This window comes from Lepisosteus oculatus, chromosome 26 (genome assembly GCF_040954835.1).
Source record: "Lepisosteus oculatus isolate fLepOcu1 chromosome 26, fLepOcu1.hap2, whole genome shotgun sequence".
NCBI classification, from domain to species: Eukaryota; Metazoa; Chordata; class Actinopteri; order Semionotiformes; family Lepisosteidae; genus Lepisosteus; species Lepisosteus oculatus.
Genome location: NC_090721.1, coordinates 8,310,466 through 8,331,161, shown reverse-complemented (window position 1 = coordinate 8,331,161; position 20,696 = coordinate 8,310,466). Strand labels below are relative to the sequence as shown.

At 47.4% G+C, this 20,696-nt stretch overlaps 2 protein-coding genes across 4 annotated transcripts; one reads left to right on the top strand and one right to left on the bottom strand.

The window, feature by feature from the left end:
- The first annotated feature begins 203 nt into the window (after positions 1–203).
- si:ch1073-145m9.1 (CDP-diacylglycerol--glycerol-3-phosphate 3-phosphatidyltransferase) lies at positions 204–5,193 on the top strand. Of its 2 annotated transcripts, XM_015367672.2 has the most exons (6): positions 204–488; positions 767–862; positions 1,228–1,340; positions 1,820–1,943; positions 2,797–2,969; positions 3,856–5,193. In XM_015367672.2, exons 1-6 carry the CDS (start codon positions 449–451, stop codon positions 3,922–3,924), a joined length of 615 nt encoding a protein of 204 aa, XP_015223158.1. In that variant the 5' UTR covers positions 204–448; the 3' UTR covers positions 3,925–5,193. The 2 variants fall into 2 exon arrangements, with proteins under 2 accessions (XP_015223158.1, XP_069040653.1); XM_069184552.1 differs by lacking the exon at positions 204–488 and having other exon boundaries at positions 794–862; positions 1,170–1,340.
- On the bottom strand, positions 4,794–20,295 carry appbp2 (amyloid beta precursor protein (cytoplasmic tail) binding protein 2). 2 transcript variants are annotated; one of them, XM_006640900.3, is made up of 13 exons: positions 19,852–20,295; positions 16,021–16,109; positions 14,978–15,129; positions 14,449–14,572; positions 13,941–14,109; positions 12,800–12,889; positions 12,584–12,651; positions 12,373–12,478; positions 12,112–12,236; positions 11,762–11,847; positions 11,149–11,339; positions 10,468–10,633; positions 4,794–9,981 (listed from the first exon to the last, which is right to left on the bottom strand). In XM_006640900.3, the coding sequence occupies exons 1-13, from the start codon at positions 19,987–19,989 to the stop codon at positions 9,725–9,727; spliced, it is 1,761 nt and encodes a 586-aa protein (XP_006640963.1). In that variant the 5' UTR covers positions 19,990–20,295; the 3' UTR covers positions 4,794–9,724. The 2 variants fall into 2 exon arrangements, with proteins under 2 accessions (XP_006640963.1, XP_069040652.1); XM_069184551.1 differs by lacking the exon at positions 19,852–20,295 and adding an exon at positions 19,572–19,825.
- Positions 20,296–20,696: the final 401 nt, after the last annotated feature.

The following is a 20,696-nucleotide window of genomic DNA, read 5'->3' as shown; positions in this document are numbered from 1 at the left end:
TTATCTCTCATTTTTTTCGGATACCTTTTGTTCTTCGATCGGATTATAATGACCGTAAATAAAAGTTTGAACCAAAAATTAAATAGACAAACACGCAGAGGAAGCGTGTTTGCCCGCGTTGCTGTGGAGGTGACGGGCTCGGCGCATCAGGAAGACAGACGCGGAGGGGTGACGGTGGTCGGTCGGTGGAGTAATTCAGGGCGCCACGGCGCTCTTCCCGCAGAAACTCTCGTGGAAACGGGGCTTGACAAGCTGGCCCTCAGACGTCTCGCCGCGTATGTTAATGAGGTGCTGTTTCCTCTCCCCCGTAGCCGACGTCACGGGCGCTGCAGGAGGTGATATTGAGCTGATGAGATGAAGTTGCCCTTCCTGCCGAGCCGCGGAGCCGTGCGGGAAGTGGAGACTGTGCAGTCGGCGAGGGGGCGGGCGTCGCTCCGGAGGGGATGAAATGGGACTGGAGGTGTTACTGTTCGTCCCGAATGTTATTGGTGAGGAACGAAAACAATATGTACGCCAGCCAGGCACGGTTAAGAAGCGTGTCGGCGAGCGACGCGCTGGCTTCCCAACGCGACGGCTGCTCGCGTAGTGCCGTTCTGTGTTTATGCCATCTTAATTGAGGGAATCTTACGTTTAACAATACATCTTTGGGCCGTTTGTGTTCAGATGGACACTGCTGCACGCACCTAGATGGAGATAGTTAGAGATAATAAAGGCCAAGGTCCGTCAGTGACGTCACTCCTCTCACAGGTGATCTCTTGTCGCACAGGGTACATCCGGGTCCTGCTGCTGGGCATCGCCTGGGCTTACTTCCACGAGCCTGAGGTTTTCATCCCCTGCTACGTCATTTCCATCATACTGGATGGTGAGGAAACTTTGTATAGTAGGTCTACTGAGTGGGAAAGCAGAAGGCAAAGCAACAGAAGAATACAGGGTACTGATATTGAAAGCCTGATTTTAATTTTGTCGAGAGGGACTATAGTTCCCTGGCTGTGACGGGGTGTCTGTGTCTCCAGACCCCGGGGCCCAGTCCAGACCGGCGCAGGGACGGGGTGTCTGTGTCTCCAGACCCCGGGGCCCAGTCCAGACCGGCGCAGTGACGGGGTGTCTGTGTCTCCAGACCCCGGGGCCCAGTCCAGACCGGCGCAGGGACGGGGTGTCTGTGTCTCCAGACCCCGGGGCCCAGTCCAGACCAGCGCAGTGACAGGGTGTCTGTGTTCGGTATCTCAGGGGTGGACGGCTGGGCAGCCCGGCGCCTGAACCAGACGTCGGAGTTCGGGGCCTGGCTGGATGTGGTGGTTGACAACCTGGGCCGGGGCATGCTGTGGAGCATGCTGTTCGAGGTACAGGGCGTCCCGGAAGCACCATGGTGTGTGTGTGTGTGTGTGTGTGTGTGAAAACACTTACAAGTCACTGAGTCTCAATATCTTGCAGGGGAGATTTGCCCTGGGATTTTTAATGACCACAGAGAGTCAGGACCTCAGTTTTATGTCTCATCTGCAGGACAGTGACTTTTTTTACAGTATAGTGTCCCCGTCACTATACTGGGGCATTAGGACCCACACAGGCCACGGGGTGAGCGCCCCCTGCTGGCCCCACTAACACCCCTTCCAGCAGCAACCTTAGCTTTTTCCCAGGAGTCTCCCTGGTACTGACCAGGCTCATACCTGCTGGGCTTCAGTGGGCTGTCAGCTGTGTCGCAGGGTTACAGAGCTGCATCATATCGAACAGTGCTTAATTTAATCAATCAATTTGATGAGTAATAATAATAAGGCCGTGGGAGCTGTGCGGAGCTGCTCACGTGCCGGGGGGCTCTTCGCAGGCGGGCTGGCTGGTGGCGGCGGTGGAGTGGTGCGTGTTCGTCTGCACGCACAGCGCCCTGGGAGCCCAGTGGAAGAGCCGTCTGGGAGCGGGCCCCCCCTGGGTGCAGGCTGTCATGGCCAATGGTGAGCCACGCCCACGGTCAACGGCGGGAGGCGGGCGGCGGGCGGCGAAAAGGGTGTGGCCTTTCCAACGAGGACACTTCCTCGACATCTCTTTTGCACACGACCGTACAGCGGTAATATAGTGCAGCTACCCCCCTCCATTGAAGACAGGGCAGCACATCCTGCTCGGACATTCCTGTGTATTCAACTGACCCTTGTGGAAACTTTAAGGTCACTCGGGAGAGTTTTATCGTTTTTACTAGAAGGTGGTCTCCCCCTTCTCTCCATATTGCACACTGCATTCAATTAGTTTTGAGATTTATCTTTTTATTCCTAGAATTTTGTCCAATAAATTCTAACGTATTTTTTCCCCCCTCTATACTCCTCCAAGGGAGTCAAATGATCTTGCATGAAATATATGAAGGCACATATTAAGGGCAACACATTTAAAACATCTGAGTTCAGGGCAGGTTAATATTTTGAACACAGGATACAATTTGTGTCTTAGATCCTCACTGGGAGAAATGGGGGATTAAGCTCCCTAAAAGTGTTCTGATTACAGGGTGATGAATATGAAAAAGTGTGTCTTTAAGTCTCACAGTTGTTTAGTTTAGGACAGGGGTTCTCTATCCTGGTCCTAGAGAACCACACACCTGCAGGGTTTTACTTCCCGACCTTTCTGATTACTTCATTTACCTAAGAGGTTGTTTGTTTGCAATAAACATTTCTTCTTTTTCAAGCATTTAAGTTTTGAAAAGTAAAAAAATATATATATATATTGTTTCTGCTGAAAAAACATGTCTGCGGTTTTATTTTCCTTATGAAATGAAGAAGTGCCCACTGTCCTGCTGTGTGCCCTCTCCACTGTGCTCAGGCTTTAAGACCCCTCCAGGCGTGCTGGCAATCGGTGGGCTGCATGTCCTGCCCGTGTGGCTGTACGGGTATCAGCGTGGGGTCCTGACCGAGCCCCTCTCCATCCCGGCCTGGCTGCAAGGGCTGGGGGCCATCGTCCTCATAGCAGGGAGGCTGCTGTGCTTCACTGTGGAGGTGAGATCTGCAGGAGTGTTGAATGAGGGGGTCGAGACAACACCGCGGTAATGCAGTTTCTGTGTCCGTTTGCATCGATGCGGCAATACTGCATCAAACCCTGGTGCTCTGCAGTACCGTCTTCTATAAAAACGTATACCGACAGCAGAACCGAAAAAGGAATTAAATGCATTACGATTGAATGTTTTTGGATGCTTTAAGACGACGATATCTGTGAGTCACTGTACTGCAAAAGCGCTTATTCAGCTTATCAGTGTGAGTCGATTGGGCACAGGAGGCGAGATACTGAATGCCAAGTCTCTGTGAAAAAAAAGGAAAGACACAGAAAGGAATGGTGCAGGCTGGAGTAAGCGACTTCAGCCACTGAATTCATCAGTGGTGGAGCCAAGTCGGTTTCAGCGATGAATCAAGGTTTTACGCGGACATCGGCGGGTGTAGAAAGACATGGGCGAGTGTGTCACAAACGCGCACAACGATGCGCTGATTGGGGTGTAAAACAGATTCATCGATGCACAGGCCCAAGCGTGAAGTTCTGGACAGGAGGAGCTGTGTCTTGCAGAGCCCCACCTTTAACGATTAACTGTGACCTGCCTGCACGGCGCCACACTACCTGTGGGCTCGCCCGGACGGGACACTGTTCCAGCAGGACAGCACGCGTCCTCTTGCTGCTCCTCCGACGTTGGCTTTCTCAGGAGAGCAGGACGTGACAGTTGTGCCACAGAAACTGTACTCGCCAGACTGGTGCCCTGTGAGATGCAGCTGTCAGCTGTGAGTTGCAGGGTGATATGACTGCTGGCTTTGATAATGGCTTGGTCAAATTGTTTTAGTTGTAAGGGACACATTATCTCGTCTCTTTTCCCAGCGATTGTCCGGCTCTCTTTTCCAGGTGTGGTGCATCTGGATGCATATTCGATTTCTCACCAGGGATGAGAAGGCGGCGAAGGAGGAAGAGTGAACCTGCTGTGATCAGCATACCTCCAGCACTTGAGCAGTTCAGGTTGAACTGCACCACATCTCCCTGCAGGAGCACCTTGATGGAATGGAACAAGTACAAAAACCTGCTGACAAGCTAAGCCTTAGGCAAAATATTTGTGAAAAAGGGGAATCAGGGTTTCACACCTAGGAGTCGCGTGTTTGCACTTTTACCGACTGTTTAACTGGTAGAAAACAAGTCTCCTCTGGAATGCTGCTAAAGTCTCTTTTAGCTTTATGTTAGTATCCATAGTGCCCCAATGTCTGGAGAACATGACACACAAATACTGTACTTCATCAGGCCATCACTTATAGTGGGCGATTCAGCTCTAATTGCCTGCTTCATGTGGAGTTTCCCCCCCTCTGTCTGCTTAAAAACTGCAGCAGACCCCCTCTTTTAAACTCTTCTTTCAATTTTTAATGTTTTTCCTTTTACCCACTTGTGTTTCTCGTTTCCTGCCCCAGGGGCAAATGCCGGTAAAGGCAAAGCCCTTGAGTGATTGTTGTATGTTTTCGGGTGTCAGCTGTAGGAAAAAAAAAAGTTACAGAATAACGGGGACAGAAGCAGGGGGGCATTCCTGAGTTTTAAGTGGAAGGATGGGGAAACGGGTATGGGGCTTCACCGCTTTTCAACAGTGAACACTTCCACTGGAGCTCCAGCTGGTGTGCTGTCTTCCAGGGCTGGGCTGTCTCTGAGCTATAGCCAAACACCGTCACAATCGCTCATCCTGCACATCAACCTCAGCATTTCTATCAAGACTGCAGTTTTTAATATTGTTCAAGCGTAAGCCACGTCACATGAAGAAGCACTCATTCTTTTAATGAAAAAAAAAAGAGAGAGGCTACCCGAGGCTGCATTAATACTATATTTGTTTCCTTCAGCAATAGTTACAGAAATTCACAATGTTGGTTACAAATGTTTAATATGGTCTGATGGCTACACAATGTTGGGCACTGCAGACTTTATGGAGTTAGGATTCTGTTATAATGAGTTATATTAATACACAGGCAATGAAAGAATCCTTGATTAAACATTAGCAATGTTGATCTCTTTACACAGGCTCATTATGGCACTACTGAGGGGGGGATTTTAAACTATGTATTTAATTTGTCACTTCATAACTTACACATTCATTTTCCTTAACCCTTCCAGTAAAAGCTTTAAAAGAGTGGAATACTCATTGTTAAAATATTTATGAAAAATACAAAAATAGTACAGTGTTAATATGAAATAAAATTATCTTCAAGCATATTCTTTCTCCATTTTCATATTGGTATTTAAGCAATGTAGATTAAGGGAACAGCAGGAATGCAAATGGTTTTCCTGGAGTACAGCAGTAACGCAAAAAGTATAGAACTATAAGGGTGAACCACCAGTTGTGCAGCACAAAACTTGATAATTTATTGTGAATTAATTTTGGGAAAATAAGCACTTCAAATCACACACTAAGGCCACTCAATTCTATGAACGAAGGACTGGTTCCATATAATTAAACATGACACATATGCAAATAGTACCTGTGCTAACCTATACAGCTGCCATCCCACAATGCTGCTCTTGCCTGTCAAAGGCCCCAGTATTCACAGTCAACCCCCATGTATTCATAATCCCTTTCTGCATAGTACAGACATACTGCTCATTACTGTGTCAGAAAGCAACACACACTTAGATCTTGAACTGAACATTCAGACACTTACTGCAGATTGCTAAATCCCTACTCCAATTTCATGTAAAACTAGAGCATTTAAAGAATACATTTATGTGCTGTGTTCAGAGGCACGAGGTGCACACAGCAATTCCACAAATCAGTGTTAAAATGGTGAAACCTCCCAGGGAGTGTACAACTGCTTGTGCACCGAACAAATTCACCGTTGCAGGACCTATCTGCTGCACCATCTCTCAGTTCCCCAAAAGGAATTGGCTGATCCCTTTATTAAAGAATTGATCATTCTTCTGCCATTTTCATGAGCCGTCTACACTACGTTCTCCATCGTTCTAGCATTCCAAGACAGTTAATCTTCTGCTATAAAAGAGGGACTTGGGCTTTGCTGAAAAATCCTCTTGAGAGAACAGCACCTTAGTTGTTTCAGAGCCATGCTCTTGTTTGGGGTTGAAGCACGAGTGATCAACTTCCTCCCTAGAACAAACTTTGATTCCTCTGCACATTCTTTACTCGTCTAAGAGGCAGTCTCCAAACCTAGGTTCAGCAAAGCCCCAACTTTTAAGGCTTACAGGCGGCCTTAGGTCAGGGGCTCAAGGGGATGTTAATCTCAAAGAATTACTTCAATTAAGCCATCCAGTAGAAGTGAAACCCAAGATGGAGACACACTCCCTTCCTTTCAAGGATGGTTCCAGTGGGAAATTGGGAAGCAAAGTATATTCCAGAGGCAATGGAGAAACCAAGGATTCCCTATCCTGGTCCTGAAGGCCTGTGCATCTGCTGGTTTTTATACCAAAAAGAGCTCTGTTACATAATGGGAATTCACACAGGATCATTTCTTTGAAGTGCTGGGAGTGTTTTCGGCTTTCAAACCCCTTGCATGTTGCCTTTTGATTACTGCATTTCATAATATTCTGCTGCCTTTCATCAAACACGTTTCGAGTAGAAAAAAGGCCAGTATTGTAAATATTCAGGTGGGGTGGAATGAAAGGCAGCAGGTGTGTGGGCCTCCAGAACCAGGACTGGGATAAACCACCTTTTTTAGGACTTACCTTTCTGTACAAAAACAAGTGTCCAAAATACCACAAATCAGCCCTTAAATTGACATTCATGATGATTTATAGCTACATTACTGGAAGCCACATTAAAATGACAAAAAAGCATCTTTTATACTCATATCAGCTCTTTGCATGCCTTTAGTGTTTTTACAGAAGAGAAACATGGATTGTAACAGACAAGAACCTGTCTAGAACGTTCACATCACATTTTGAGGAGCACCAGAAGGAAGGAAAATTTTCTTGCGTCAACACGTCACCCCATAATATCCTTTGCCTCTTCCCACGGCCATGATTTTTCAATCGAGGGATTATGGGAAGTGTGTCCATATGAACTCCGCAAGTTCTGCGGTGCCCAAGTCTACTGAAGGCGTGCGATTTCTTTGAACTACTGCATTCTCCATATGCAAGGTAGGCTAATGAAGCATGTTTCTAGATCTTTAATGGTGTGAAAGGGGGAAAAAAAATAAAGGACTTCTGGAGCTAAAATTAAATTTAAAATGAAACCTGAAGAGTCATCGAGTTTGCTTGAAGGAGTTCTAAGCCTTTTTCCATAGAAAACCCGCTTATAATGCTATAACAGTATTAAAATTTGGACTGCACAAGAGAGAAATGGCCGATGTGCCTGATTCTGTCCCTGGTGTCACTGGCTGGATTGATGTTGTTGGGGCTAGGCAGTGTGAACTAGAGTCGAGGTCATTTACAATCGGGAATAACAGCACAGGCAAAAAATCCACTTCACAGAACTACAACGCACTTAGCACACTAGCTCTGTAAATTACCTGGACCAGTTCCCAGAACATATACTGCATTCAAAATTGATAACATCACTCGGTCCTGGACTAAAATTCGCCATCAGCACCGTTAACTAGTTGACTGTTGACTAGTCTACTGCGTGGACTAAAGCACGAGTCACCGCCTGTGACCGAGGGCCTGGCCACAACAGGCACAGGAGATTCACAGCTCCGTGTGTTCGTATCAGAACTAACCACCCCAGAGCACCCGTACCTACTGCATAAAAGGGGCTGTCAGTGACCCTTCACACATGATGACAAACAGCTGGAATGAAGGACCTGCTCTTTACACGAGGGGACGTAGAGATAGCACCACAGGCCCAGATCACCAGGCTGGATATCCTTTAAGGCTAAGGCTTGGACACCGGTCAGAGACGGGCTAAAATGCAACAAGGAACAGAACCATGATTCACTTTTGAGATTACGTTTTAGAAGGCTGTGAAAGGAACCGATCGATGCACTGGAGCCAAAACAAAAGTTCAGAATATATTAGCAGTGATTTATAAAGTACATAAACTTGAATACAAGTGGTGAAATGATGCACACTGTTTATACGATTGTGTAGAACCTCACAAGGAACGGTGTGACGTGATGGAGAGGAGGAAGGGGCAGACCAAGTGGAGCAGGAAACAAAGAATAGTGCTTTCCGGCTGGCTCAGTGGTCAATCAGATCCAGCTGTTAACGTTCCTGTACACATGTGGTTGGGCATAGCATCCCGAGCAGTCCTGTGCAGTGGCTACTCTAGCAACAAGCCAAATCCACTTCCCCAGACTACGCAATTCAGTACAGTCCCTGCACAGGACAAACAACACTATGCAGTTTGTCCCAGAAAGAGTGAAACAAAGCGATCGTGCTGTTTATAACACCATGATTACATACCCAACACCTCTTGATCTTTCCTGTGTATCAGTGAAAATGTTTGTCCCACTTTCTAGAGCCCCTTTATAACAGCCTTCAGTGTCACCTGTAGTGTTTGTTGGGAGGACTGCAGGGGCTTGAGGATGTGAAACATGAGCAAAGAGACTCAGAGGAAGACTCGAGCAGGCAGCACAGTTACTCTGAATTCAGTGTCAGACTGCACGTATCGGGACCTCAGCAATGCGATTGGACATCTGAGCCAAACCTAACAACACACGCCCTGGACCACAGAGTCTGTACACCGTCACCTCCCACTGAGTGAGGGTACACTGCTCCCCAAACTCTGTAACCTGACCTCTGCCCCTTTAAAACACTTCTGTTGGCAACGTTTAAAATCCCAGAACCAGCTGATCACTCCTATACATCTAGAGTTTAGTTTTACGATTTGGCTATTTTGACTTGAAACTGTAATTCACACAACTTCAGGATCATTGGCATTGACAATCAATCTTAAATTTAAAGTGGGGGTAAAAAAAAATTAAAAGCTTTAAATTGGCCATTTATCTAAAGCAGGAGCAAAGCCACTGGTCCAAAGAATCCAGAGTACAAATGTAACACATGGGTGCAATTTAATTGTACTTTTAAAGTAATCAAATCAAATATAATTTCTTCTGGTTGAGGACCAGACACTGACTTTTTTTCCCCGTTTTAATGATGCCAAGACAGAAGCAAAATATTAAAAAGAATAACTGGTCCACAAGTGATGAGAACAATCTAAAAACATGCAACATCGCTCACTGGGCTGATATTCGGACATGTGTGATGCCCACGCGCACACACATCCCCTACAATAGGGAGACGATCCCAAACACTATCCTTCTCCACAGCAAAGGCTCCAGATTTGAGGTCGCTGACGTTTTCCTGTAGAAATATATTGCTTGACCCCAGGACTTGCTGCTGTGCACTTCTATGTAAAAGACTCCCAGCCTGGGACTGTGGATGCATTGAATTCCAAAATGTGGCGTATGTGGCTACTCAGCAATTAAAAGTCAGTAACAAAAATCAAATGAACGGCAAAATATTTTTTTTCTTCCCCTTTGTCTCTTCTTTAAAGCTGGTTTAAAGGGTCTGATAGCCTGGTAGGACAGAGGGGAAAACAAGGGGGTTGCAGAAGCTGTGTGGGTGATACTTGGTTATCGCAGCATGAGGACAGCACCTTCCACCCAGCTCTTGAGGAGCAGGTGCCAGTAATGAGCTGCTGGTGAGGGCAAAGGTGAGACGCGGACAGAGGCCTCTAGGGGGCAGAGTTCCTTGTCCTTTTCTGAAGTCAGGCAGGCTGCCCCCCGGTCGTGGTGGTGTCCCACATCAGTCTGGCCTCTAGAGGGGCTCTGCGGGAGGGCTGCACGTGCAGGGCTCAGCAGGCAGCCCCTTCGCTGTGGCCCTGGGACAGGAGGAAGGACTGCACCACCTCCTGGGTGGCCTGAGTGCTGGTGTTGACATCCTCCAGGGCGTCGGCCACTGCAAACTGCCGGTCCCTCAACCGGTTCCAGTTGGACAGGATGTTGTGGTACTCAAAGACTTTCTCATAGTTGCCCACCGAGTTGTACAGTTTGATCAGGCCCCGGTAATCATATTCTAGTCCGCTGTAACCCTCGCCAAAGAGCTTCTTCCCTGGGTGAGAGAAGCACGCACAGAGAAAAAGCTTCAGCTCTCGAGACAGGAACTGAACTGGCTATTTTTTCAAGTTTCTTAAAAGAACAGAATGAAAATTATTACACTGTTATTGTGTTACTGTCTATTGTTTTATCTTCTGTTCTATTTATATACTGCAGCTGAGTGACTAATGAGAAACACTTTTCACTATACTACGCACCTGTGTAAGTATAATGACAAATAAAGTTGAATTGAATTGAAAGCTTGGACATCTCAACACTGACACTGCTGCAGAAATATATTTGCCTCCAAGAGTTACTGTCATGTTAGGATTACATAGGATGTTAATTTGATTTGATTAAAAGCCAAGAAGTGTAACAAACCGAAAGCTTCCGTGAAAGCTGGCTTGGGCATGGCGGGTCAGGGTGGCGATGTGTATTAGGAAGCTGCGGAGTTTCACAGCCCGATCAGAGTGATCTGCGCACACACTGGCTGCACACTCACCGATGGCAATGGAGCGCAGGTACAGCTTCTCAGCATCGTCGTACTGGTTCATGTCGTAGTTGTACAGCGAGGCCAGGTGTCCCACCGACAGCGCCACCTCATAATCCTCCTGCCCCAGCAGCTGCTCCTTGATCTTAATTGCTTTGATGTGCATCTCCTCCGCCTCCTGCGCTCAAAACCACAACACAAGGGCACGTCAGTACTGCAGCTGCCAAAGTCCCTTCGGCTGCAGCGGCACCTAGAAGGAACTTCTACTTACAAGGATTGATTCTGTGGATCTGGGCTACATAAACAAGAACAAATTAAATAAAATCCCCCCGACCCCTTGTGCAAGTGACGGCCACCAATTTATCTTTTAAAGCTTCAGCAGGACAGTCTTTACTCCATTTCCAAGAAGTAAGAACTCTTCAGATGACCCGAAGCTGAGCAATTCAAACAAGAAAGCAATTACAAATTAGGGCCATTCTGCTTCAGACTTGCTTTAGGACACCTTAGCATCAGAGTTTCTGGGACATTTCAAACCAGAATGAATGCAAACTGTAGACAGTAATGTGTAAAAACCTCCAATTTACATCACAAAGACAGGCCCTGCAGACCACAGAGCGACACAGGCGCGGGGAGCCCCTACAGCAAGGACCCTGCCTAATCCTCGCCCGCAGGACAGGCGCGAGAGACACGGACCTTGAACTTGCGCATGGACTGATAGAGCCGCCCGAGGTTGCCGTAGTGTTTTGCCGTCTGAACGTTGAACTCCCCGAAAGCTTTTTTGGCCAGCTGGAGGGAGGACAGGTGCAGGTCGTGAGCCTCTTGCAGGAGCCTCTCCTCTGTCTCCTTGTTATGGCAGTCGATGGCAATCTCCTCCAGGATGAGGGCTGGGAAATCAGAGCCGAAGCATGTCAGGGAGCTGCTCTGCAGAGCGGCGCCCACACTGCTACTGTGGCATGTATTATTCAAGGGGAACTGCAGCACCATTTTTCAAACCACAATGAATGTAAAATGACACAGTAATGTGTAAAAACTCCAATTCACAACATGAAATTTCCAGGTATGTGCAGAATCATATTGTCGTCATTGTCTGTGATTGAGAATGAGGCAACAAAACACTGGGTGAGGTCAAGCGGCCCTATTACATTGCAAACAAGCAGGCTTGTGAATACATCTCTTTTAATCCAATAAAAATATTGCTCGTCTTCCAAGACAGTTTTGCCAGCAATTACTACTTGCTATAAACGTATATAAGACGCTATATAAATGTAAGGAATAAATTATAAGATTGCCGGGAGCTGGACAGTACCTTTCACTCGTTTGGACGACGCCAGGAGCAGGTGGTCCTCAGGAAGAATGTGAGTAATGATGTCTATGGCACGTTCCGCATGGAATCTGGGAAGGAAAAAACCAGAGAACAACAGGAAAGATCACTGCACAGCATCTTTCCGGAGACCTTTATTTCCAAGAGCTACGCAACAATGGAGTCAGCCTCATGGCCAAATGCTTTTCAAATGTGCAATTTTATTTATGTGGGATGTAAATTGCACAGATGGAACGTAACCACGGAAATTAACTAAATTAGTCACAACAGAAATGTGTTATTTAAAGATCTGGGAGCAGAACAACCATGTTAATCTTTGCAGACTGGCTACTTACAGTGCATTGTCGAATTTGCCAGAGCTGTACTGGTGCACATAAGAAGAATAAGCTAGGTCTTCATGTGCTGTTGCTACATGTATGTTTTTCCCCCCAAACACAGACTGCCGAATATCAAGTGCTGTCTGGAAGAAAGAAATTGCTCAGATTAGAAACCTCTCGTAAAGCAGTTACAAAAAACTCAACCGACCCAGAAATCTAAAAGGAACTTAGCAAATGATAATGTGTACCTAACTGTATAAATTGCATAATATTACCTACCTGGTAGATAGCGACAGACTGACAGATGTTATCTACATTTAGTAAATAAAAACCATAATCTAGTAGAGTGTCTGAATATTTTGGGTGCTTATGTCCGAAATGCTCCCTGAAAAAAAACAACAAAAAGGGATATTTAGAAAGCTGAACTTGATATTTAGAAAAATGTACAAAATCTAGAATACAGAAAAAAACTCTGTAGATAACTGCTTACCGTGCCAAAAACACAGCATGTTTTATTAGCTGTTCAGCTTTCCTAAACTCGCGTTTCACAACACAGGCCTGTAGAGAGAGACAAACACCACTGAGAAACAATACCACCGTGTGGCCGAGCTCTCCTGGACTTGAAGGATCCAGGAAAAAGCTGTAGCTCATTATCACAGATCACCAGCAGGAATAATGAGTGAACATGAACAGGGTTAACAGTCACCTTAGATGCCTGTCTGAGGACATCAACCACCACCTTCACAGGCAGACCCACCGTGATCTCCTTCATTGCTTCTATACACCATCTGTAAGCCTGAAAGCACAAATACCACAGAGGCTTATACAGAAGCAACTGTTCAGAACAGGAAGAAACTGTTTTTGTCCCTTAATTCTTCAGAATGACTCTGCTTAAACACTAGAAGGGTGACCAGCCTTGCTTTTGTGCCTGCATACAGTCAGTGGTTAAACGCATATTTAAAAAAAAACAGAATCAAAGAAGAGCCCAACTACAGATTTTCACTCCAACTGCTTAGTCTCCACTGCTCTACCCTCATGCTCAGCCCTGTAGTCAGAAACTTGGCAAGGAAACACGTGGAACACGAGAAATGATTTCGGTTTTCTTTCCGTTCAACACATTCTTGTAATACTTAGGAGGTGACGGTTATTAGAGGCCATGCCAAGAGAAATGGGTTTGAAGGATAGTGTGGTTTCAAATTCAATAGGTTTTATTGGCAGGACTCTTGAATTACAATGTTGCTAATGCAATAACAATTACAACACATTTAGAACAAAAAAAAAAAAACGTAGGATTATTTGAGAGGCTCATTTTCTGTTTCCAAGGCTGTGACAGGATATCTCATACTGAACACTAGGCTGCCAGCTCCATTACGTTTGATCTCCTTTCCCCGGGAGCTGTTCCGATTCTGGCAGGTGTGGGAATTCTGGGATTAGGTTAATTATTTCAGGGAGAATGTTTGTCTAATCCCAGAGTATTTACTGTGGTGTAGAAGAATGTGCACGTCTATCTCTGCTTCTCCCAGCTGCCAGTGGGAGCACAGCCTGTCCCTGGGAAGCCAGGCCTTCCTATGTTGTCCCAGTTTCTATGGCCAGACTGGGATCACTGAGCCTGTATTTTGTCTGGTGTTGGTGTGGCTCAGTGTAATGAGCTTCAGGACTGGCTGGCTGAGGGTGAGGCTCTTCTCTTGGTTCATATACCTCCGTGTCTTTCACCACTCTAAAATCATGCAAGATAAAATCCAAGACCATCCAGGTTTCTGACACAGCACAATGTGGCACATATACTTGCCCACACTCACTCAAACACTACACCCTTTCACCCATCAGCCTCTCTTATCTCAGCGTACCTCATCATAGTGGCTCTTTGCAAAAAGCAGGGCACACAACTCTCCGTACAGTGCAGCCTTGTTGGCCTGATGACCATGCTTGGCCAGCTTCTCCATGTAGGACTGGGCCAGCTTAAAGGTCTCTTCTCCCAAGTGGTACTTGCAATTGCCATTTCGTACGTGGAGCAACCTAGGACCAACCAAAATGCACAAAGCCGTACTGTTACAGCCATCCGATTTCACAGAACGCTCGTGCTACACTAATTTTGCGTTTCTTTTCGGGAAGCGCAGCAATGCAGTCTCGCCGAAAAGGTGTGCATAATTCTGGATGGCTATTTAGAAAGCACGAATTTAAAACGACCTTTCTGTTTAACGTTTCAGTTTGCTTTTCGGTAGACTCAGCAGGACTGAAACACTTTTTCATCATGGGCCATGCTCACTCCTGGTCTAAGCATGGTCATCCCTGCTCATGGGACGAGGACAGTTCACCTCTGCCCCAGAACTGCCCACCTGCCAGCTTACAGCTCACCTCACACAGCACTCCACAGCCCGGTACCAGTGCAGCACCTCGTCGTGCAGTGTGCACAGCTGCAGGCATGACAGGAACACTTTCTCAGCATCGCTGTACCAGCCCGCATCTGACAGGAAGCCACCTGGATGAAGATGAAGACGAGCCTGTGAGCAGGCTGGGTGTTTATTAGGGGCTGTTCATGGGTCCCCGAATTCAGTCATTGAATGCAGCATGGCAGTGTAAATATACCTAAACCACTTATCAAGCACTGCAGCCAACGTAAACTCCAATTCATGGGAAATCACTGTGCACGACTCCCTTTCTAGTTTACATGCCACAATCTTGTTTAGTACTGGTTTTGCAGGAAATAAACCCCCCCATTAAACCACAGCGCCAAGAGAAAACCTCTGCACGAACACAAGAGCGTGCAAACTCCAGACAGACGGTCAGACAAAGTGTATATGGAGCTCTGGAACCCCAAGCTGTGAGGCCGTAGTGCCAGCCACCACCGAGCCCCACCCGGGAGACGCAGAGCACGGACGCTCACCTAGAACGAAGCCGAACTGAATAGCTTTTTCTTTGACGTGAGCGTCGGACTCGGCGATGTAGGAGCAGCGGCGGCTGAAGGAGTTCGCCAGGACGGAGGCCACCTTCACACCATGATCCATCAAGGCCTGGAAACAGTGGTGCAGGAGGTGTCTGCGGGCACACAGGACAGCAGGACGAGAGTCACCTGCACGTCACTCACAGCATTGCAGCACCCACAGGGCTTTAGAAAGGACTCTGCAAACTTCCATGACTTTAACACCCTCTCTCCCGGGATTTGCCACAAAAAAAAATTAATTAAAGGACACTAATCCCTTAGCTATGCACAATCTGACTGGACTAATGTGTTCTAATGAGTTATGTGTACTACAGTTTTCACAACAAAGCTTCCTTTGTCTTCAGAGAAGGGGAAATACTGTGAAAGACTAACTTTTTTAGAGAGTTACTAAGAGTCCCCACAGATTGGACATTTTTAAACCTCTATATACAAGCAAATAGGAAATCTAAAGATGTTACAGTCACAGCCAAGCAACACAGTTACAAAACATTCTTCAAAGAGAAACTTTGACGTTCACACGTTTTGCCTGTCTATCATGTATCAAAATTAAGAAGGATCTTGGGCTAAGCTAAGAATACATCTTGGGCAGATTTACAGATGTCACTGCATATATATATCTATCTCAGTTCATGCATAAGTTGGGTCATGGGACAGCAGCAAGTTTAGCTCGCACGTCTGTATATAAACAGCATGGGTAATTTTCTGCCCAAAAGCAGCAAAACAAGTCTGACTGTCCTTGGCGATTCCAGTAACTGTCTCAATGTATCAGGCAGTCTCGCAGGCCAGGTAGTGCATGACAAAAAAATTCCAAGTTTAAGACCGGACTCTGCAGCATCAAGACTCCGTAAACAGATCACACGAGGAAAACCTCCGCTGCATTGATTCGTACATATACAACTCCCCTTCAGCTCCGGGGTCACACTATCATACCGAACTCTTCCCCAAAGCCCCGACGAGGCGGAGCCGGGCACCCCTGTGTCGTATACCTTTTATCCGATGCCCGGAGAACTTTAGCAAAGACCTCCAGTTCACAGAACTCCCCACCGAGTTGACAGAGACGACCCTGCTGGTACAGCTGGAACAGAGCGAGAACACAGACAGCACTGGTGAGAAAAAGAGAGAGAGAGAGGCTGCACAGGCACTCTGCGTGTCAGGGCTCAGACCTCTCATCTCCAAACGTCAAAAATAAAGGGTGCAACACTTCCTCTATGACATTAGTGGTGCTACTAAAAGTTAAACATCTGGTCCTCAACTTGTCAGTTTATTCCTAATCAGTTCCCTTGTTTATTGTACCTAATATGCTGGTTTAGGGAGTCCAAGAGAGCCTGCATATTTTAACATTTTGAAGGTCAAAGATCACACAGACTGAAACCACTGAACCTCAGTGTGGCAAAACGCTATCTCCCAGTGAAAAGGACACTGATCTCCACAATGAGCACTGGCGATGCATGAAAAGCTCTCTTCACTAAAGCTCTCCCAGCTGAAAGCAGCACTGTGTCAACATGGCTTCAGAGGCCTGCCCGGGACAGATGAAAACACTCTGCCAAGGCAGCTCCTGAATGGGCTGTCTATAGTTCAGCCCAAAAAAGGATTTTTCTAGGGCAGGAGGGACAAGAGAATTATCACACCCCGTCACACACAGAGAGCACACTGGGCTCCGAACAACTCCTCATGGATGTGCAGGAAAAATATTTAGGTGTATATAACTAATTTCACAGGGAAAAAAATTAGCCTCAGTGTCCAAAAATGACACAAAATCGTAGAGATGTTTTGTATGCAATTTTAAATAAGCCGGAAGTGCATTCAATACATAGCTAGAGTCATCACAAATGAAAAAAGTATTTTTTCCATAATTCCAAAACTAATAGGTGTCATAATCATTAAACTCCATTTTAACAACATATTATTGAGTTTTTTTTTCTGGATTTCAGTCTTTCTATTTTTGCTGCAGTTCAACACTCAACAAAATATGCATCATTTTTTCTTCTAAGCTCCCCAGTCTGCATCAGCCCCAGTGAGAAAATGTTGCATTGCTTTCTATGCTCAGCAGAAAAACAAAACACTGCAGATAAGGCAGAATAGAAGACAAGTGTATCCTTCACTGGAAAGGCACAGACCAAGGTGGACCAGTTCGGATAAGTTAGGCCAGTCCAGTCCCAGGTCGTCTAGTGTCCTGTGGACAGATATAGGTCACTCGGTCCAACGGGCACACTAGGTCCTGTTCAGATGCATGGAGCGAGACAATTAAGCAGCTTTTAGACCCTGAGCTCAGCCTCCTGGACTTTTCCCCTTTAATTCCTCGAGGCAGGAGATTAAAGGGTGTCATTCTAAGGCTCGTCACGAGCACTTCGTCCCTGGAAAACTGGCAGCTCGGGCTCTTCCAGCTATGCCGCTTAGCCTGGGACTACCCTCAGCAGACTTTCCAAAAAGTAATTAATAATAATACCTTACAGTTATATAGAGTGGACACCTCACTCAAAACGCTTTCCAGGTAATGGGGATCCCCTCCACCACCACCAGTGTGCAGCCCCACCTCGATGATGCACCAGTACTCTCCCCACACACCAGCTCTCAGTGGGGAGGAGAGCAGAGTGATGAAGCCAGTTCAGAGATGGGGATTATTAGGAGGCCATGACTGGTAAAGGCCGATGGGAAATTTGGCCAGGACACTGGTGTAACACCCCTCCTCTTTTCTTGAGAAACACCCTGGGATTCTTAATGACCAAGGAGAGTCAGGACCTCGGTTTTACGTCTCATCCGAAGGACAGCACCTTCAATGAAGATCTGGGGGTGGGGGCGTAATCTGAACCACCTTTTCTGAGTGAAGGAATAAAATTCGGTCGGTGAGCATGTGTGTTAGGTCTCAACCAGAGGCTGCCCGAGACATAACTGTACCAGCTGCAGGGCTCCAGCACGGCTCACTGGCATGGTTAGCGCCAGCACCTGCTGCGCGGGGGTGACGCCGGAGATAAATATAAGGAGATCGGGGTTTCTGGGGAGGCACATCAGTGAGGACATATCTTCCCTGGGAAAACAAGGGGCTTTTCCATTCCCATTCCCCAATTTATTCCCTCTGCCTTCTCCCTTCTCAGATAACGAGGGTAATTCCAAACTCCCCCCCCCGCCGAGCTACCCGACATGAATAAAAGAGACTGTATATGTTACACATGCCAACTGTTTACATGTATGTACAGGAAAGGCCATTAAGCCAAAGGTAGGTTTGACTTGGACCACGCGTTAAGTACGGAGACGGGCTGCCAGGAAACACTGCGAGAAATTCCCGGCTGCCCTCGGAAGAAGTGCCAAGAGCAGCAGGAACTTCTGGAAGACTGTCCCCGGCAACGTCTGGCATTCATTGATGACTGCTCCGTCCTCGGCTCGGACATACTACGTCCGCAGAGATAGATGACGATAAACGTGAGCCTCACTGGACGGGCCGCCAAAATGAGGGGCAGCAGACCTGGGGCAGTTCGGCGAGGCTACCTGCCCCCAAAGAGAAGAGGCTAACGGGTAAGTTACAGACCGGGCTCGTCAAGTAAAAAAAAACCTATCTGTGGTTTACAAGGCCTCTGGAAAAGGACAGGGCGAAGTGTGGGAGTGGAAATTTTGCTAAAAAAAATAAATGACGTGAACAAAATGAGACGCCGCTCTTCAGCGGAGCCAGGAATCAGCTTCAGGTTCCGTACCTAGGCAGAGAGGCAGCAGAAAAGGCGCATAAGGTTTTCATTAAATAACAGGTGTGGAAGGAGAGGGGGGCGGCAGAATAATGTCTTGATAATGTCCTCTTTCAGAAGGGCTCAGTGTTGGGATTCTGTTCTCTCCGGGCATTGTGCGCAGACAATACAGGCCGTCCCCAAAAGCGAGCAGGGCTATTCAGGGCTGCCCGCCTCCCGTCCGGGAGAACGGCACCGCTCAGTTCCCTCACACTCTGACGTGTCATTCAGCGAAGTTGCCGCTGGAAAAAAATACGTCGTCTTTTCTGCGAGGTCACAAGCATGTTATAGAAGTTAATGCCCGGCCGAGAGAGGAAAAACAAAAACGGTTTTAACCCACGGGCGTGGAAAGCGGCGATTTTGCAATTGTTTTTTTTTTTGTGTGCGTGTGTGTGTATATATATATATGTGTGTGCAGTCCAGTCGTGGGATTTTTTTATTTTATAGCTTCATTGTGGCTCCGTGAGAAGCCTGCGATTAAAGACATACAAGGAAAAGGGTTCGCGATTCAGGACTCCGAAGAGTATCGCGAAAACTCCGCCACTCCGGCGAGTCACCAAATACGGTTTTTTTTATTTTGACTTTCACTCCATTTCACTCAATTTAGCCTGACGGTGCGAACCGCGATGGTTAGATTCTTCCTGTACCGTACTGCGGACAGATAACAGGTAGGGGGACTCCATCATACCGACAACGACAACCACCACCACCTGAATAAGGGGGCTCTCTCACCCCCGCAGGCCTCCCAGCGCCCTGGTTGTCAAACATTAATCTTTAAAGTCGCATCCGAGGATGCCCCCATTCATAAGTGAACTTGACCACACCTCGATTCGATCTTCTCCCACCAGCTCAGTGCCTCTTCCTCCTCGACCCCTCTCCGCTCCGAAATGATCCGGAGGAAGCTCTCACTGCGCCCACACACACACACACAAAACAAACAAACATCGGGAGAGAAAACCGTGCGTGCTGGCAAGAGGAGAGACAGGGGAGACCCGAACATGGTCGGGCAGCCATTTACATTATGTCACAGACCCCAGACGCTACGGCTGCACCACGTCCAGATCAGCCTCAGCCTCCGCCCCCTCCTCCCCAAGGCCGCCTTACCTTATAGTAAACATCAAACTGGATATTCTCCGGGAGTGAGCGGATCTCTCTTCGCGACCGGCTGTAATTATCCACCACGGCGGAAATAGCAGTGTTATACAGAGTCTCTGGGATCCATTCTAGCTCCACGGCGGCCATATTGTTTTCCTTTTTCTGTAACGAGCACCCCCCCCTCCCCTCGGCCCCCCCGCCGCGGCCTCCTCCTCCTCCAGCTACCACCACTCTTCCCTTGCCCTCGCTAGTACCCCTTTCTCCCCAGCTCCACCAGCACCCTCCCGGTGACAAGACGGCGACGGAAACCGCAGGCTACTCCCGTGAAAGCACCAGCACACCCCCCGATAACCATAATCCCGTATTTCTCCCGCTGGCCCCAATTCCTCGCACTCCCTCTCCGCTGCCCCCCCCCGGCCTCCACTTTTTCATCTGCGCTCTGCGCTGGCGTGCGTGCGCGGTGACGTCAGCGCGTACGCTTGCACGCTGCGCAGAGGAGCTGGCCTTTCTCGAACTGCTGAGATTGTTTGCAAAAGAAAACTTGGAACCCGTCTGACCTCGGTTTTGCAGCGCCCGTTATACTGGTAGTATAACTCTAGATCGGCTGGCCCTGTGGGAGCAGCCTTTTCTCACGCAAAACGCACGCGAAAGCGAGTGCAGCTGATTATGATCAATTTGGCGGTGGTGTCAAAACATCAAACATTCTCGTGATTACTTGTTTTTATTTGATCCACTGATTCAAGTCTCCACCCGGCAGTTTTTGTTCACGGAGACATATTGTGACTTATTTATTTACGTGTTAAATGCAGCACAACATGAACAGGCCAAACAAAGTCCAATCACACCCTAATCAG

Coding starts and splice junctions, on each gene's coding strand:
- si:ch1073-145m9.1 (XM_015367672.2), top strand. CDS start 449: ATGGGACTGGAGGTGTTACTGTTCGTCCCGAATGTTATTG. Junction 1,341..1,819: donor TGTGGAGCATGCTGTTCGAG/GTACAGGGCGTC, acceptor GGCTCTTCGCAG/GCGGGCTGGCTGGTGGCGGC. Junction 2,970..3,855: donor TGCTGTGCTTCACTGTGGAG/GTGAGATCTGCA, acceptor TCTCTTTTCCAG/GTGTGGTGCATCTGGATGCA.
- appbp2 (XM_006640900.3), bottom strand. CDS start 19,989: ATGGCCGCCGTGGAGCTAGAATGGATCCCAGAGACTCTGTATAACACT. Junction 14,573..14,977: donor TCAGTTCGGCTTCGTTCTAG/GTGAGCGTCCGT, acceptor ATCTTCATCCAG/GTGGCTTCCTGTCAGATGCG. Junction 9,982..10,467: donor CCTGCGCTCCATTGCCATCG/GTGAGTGTGCAG, acceptor TCTCTCACCCAG/GGAAGAAGCTCTTTGGCGAG.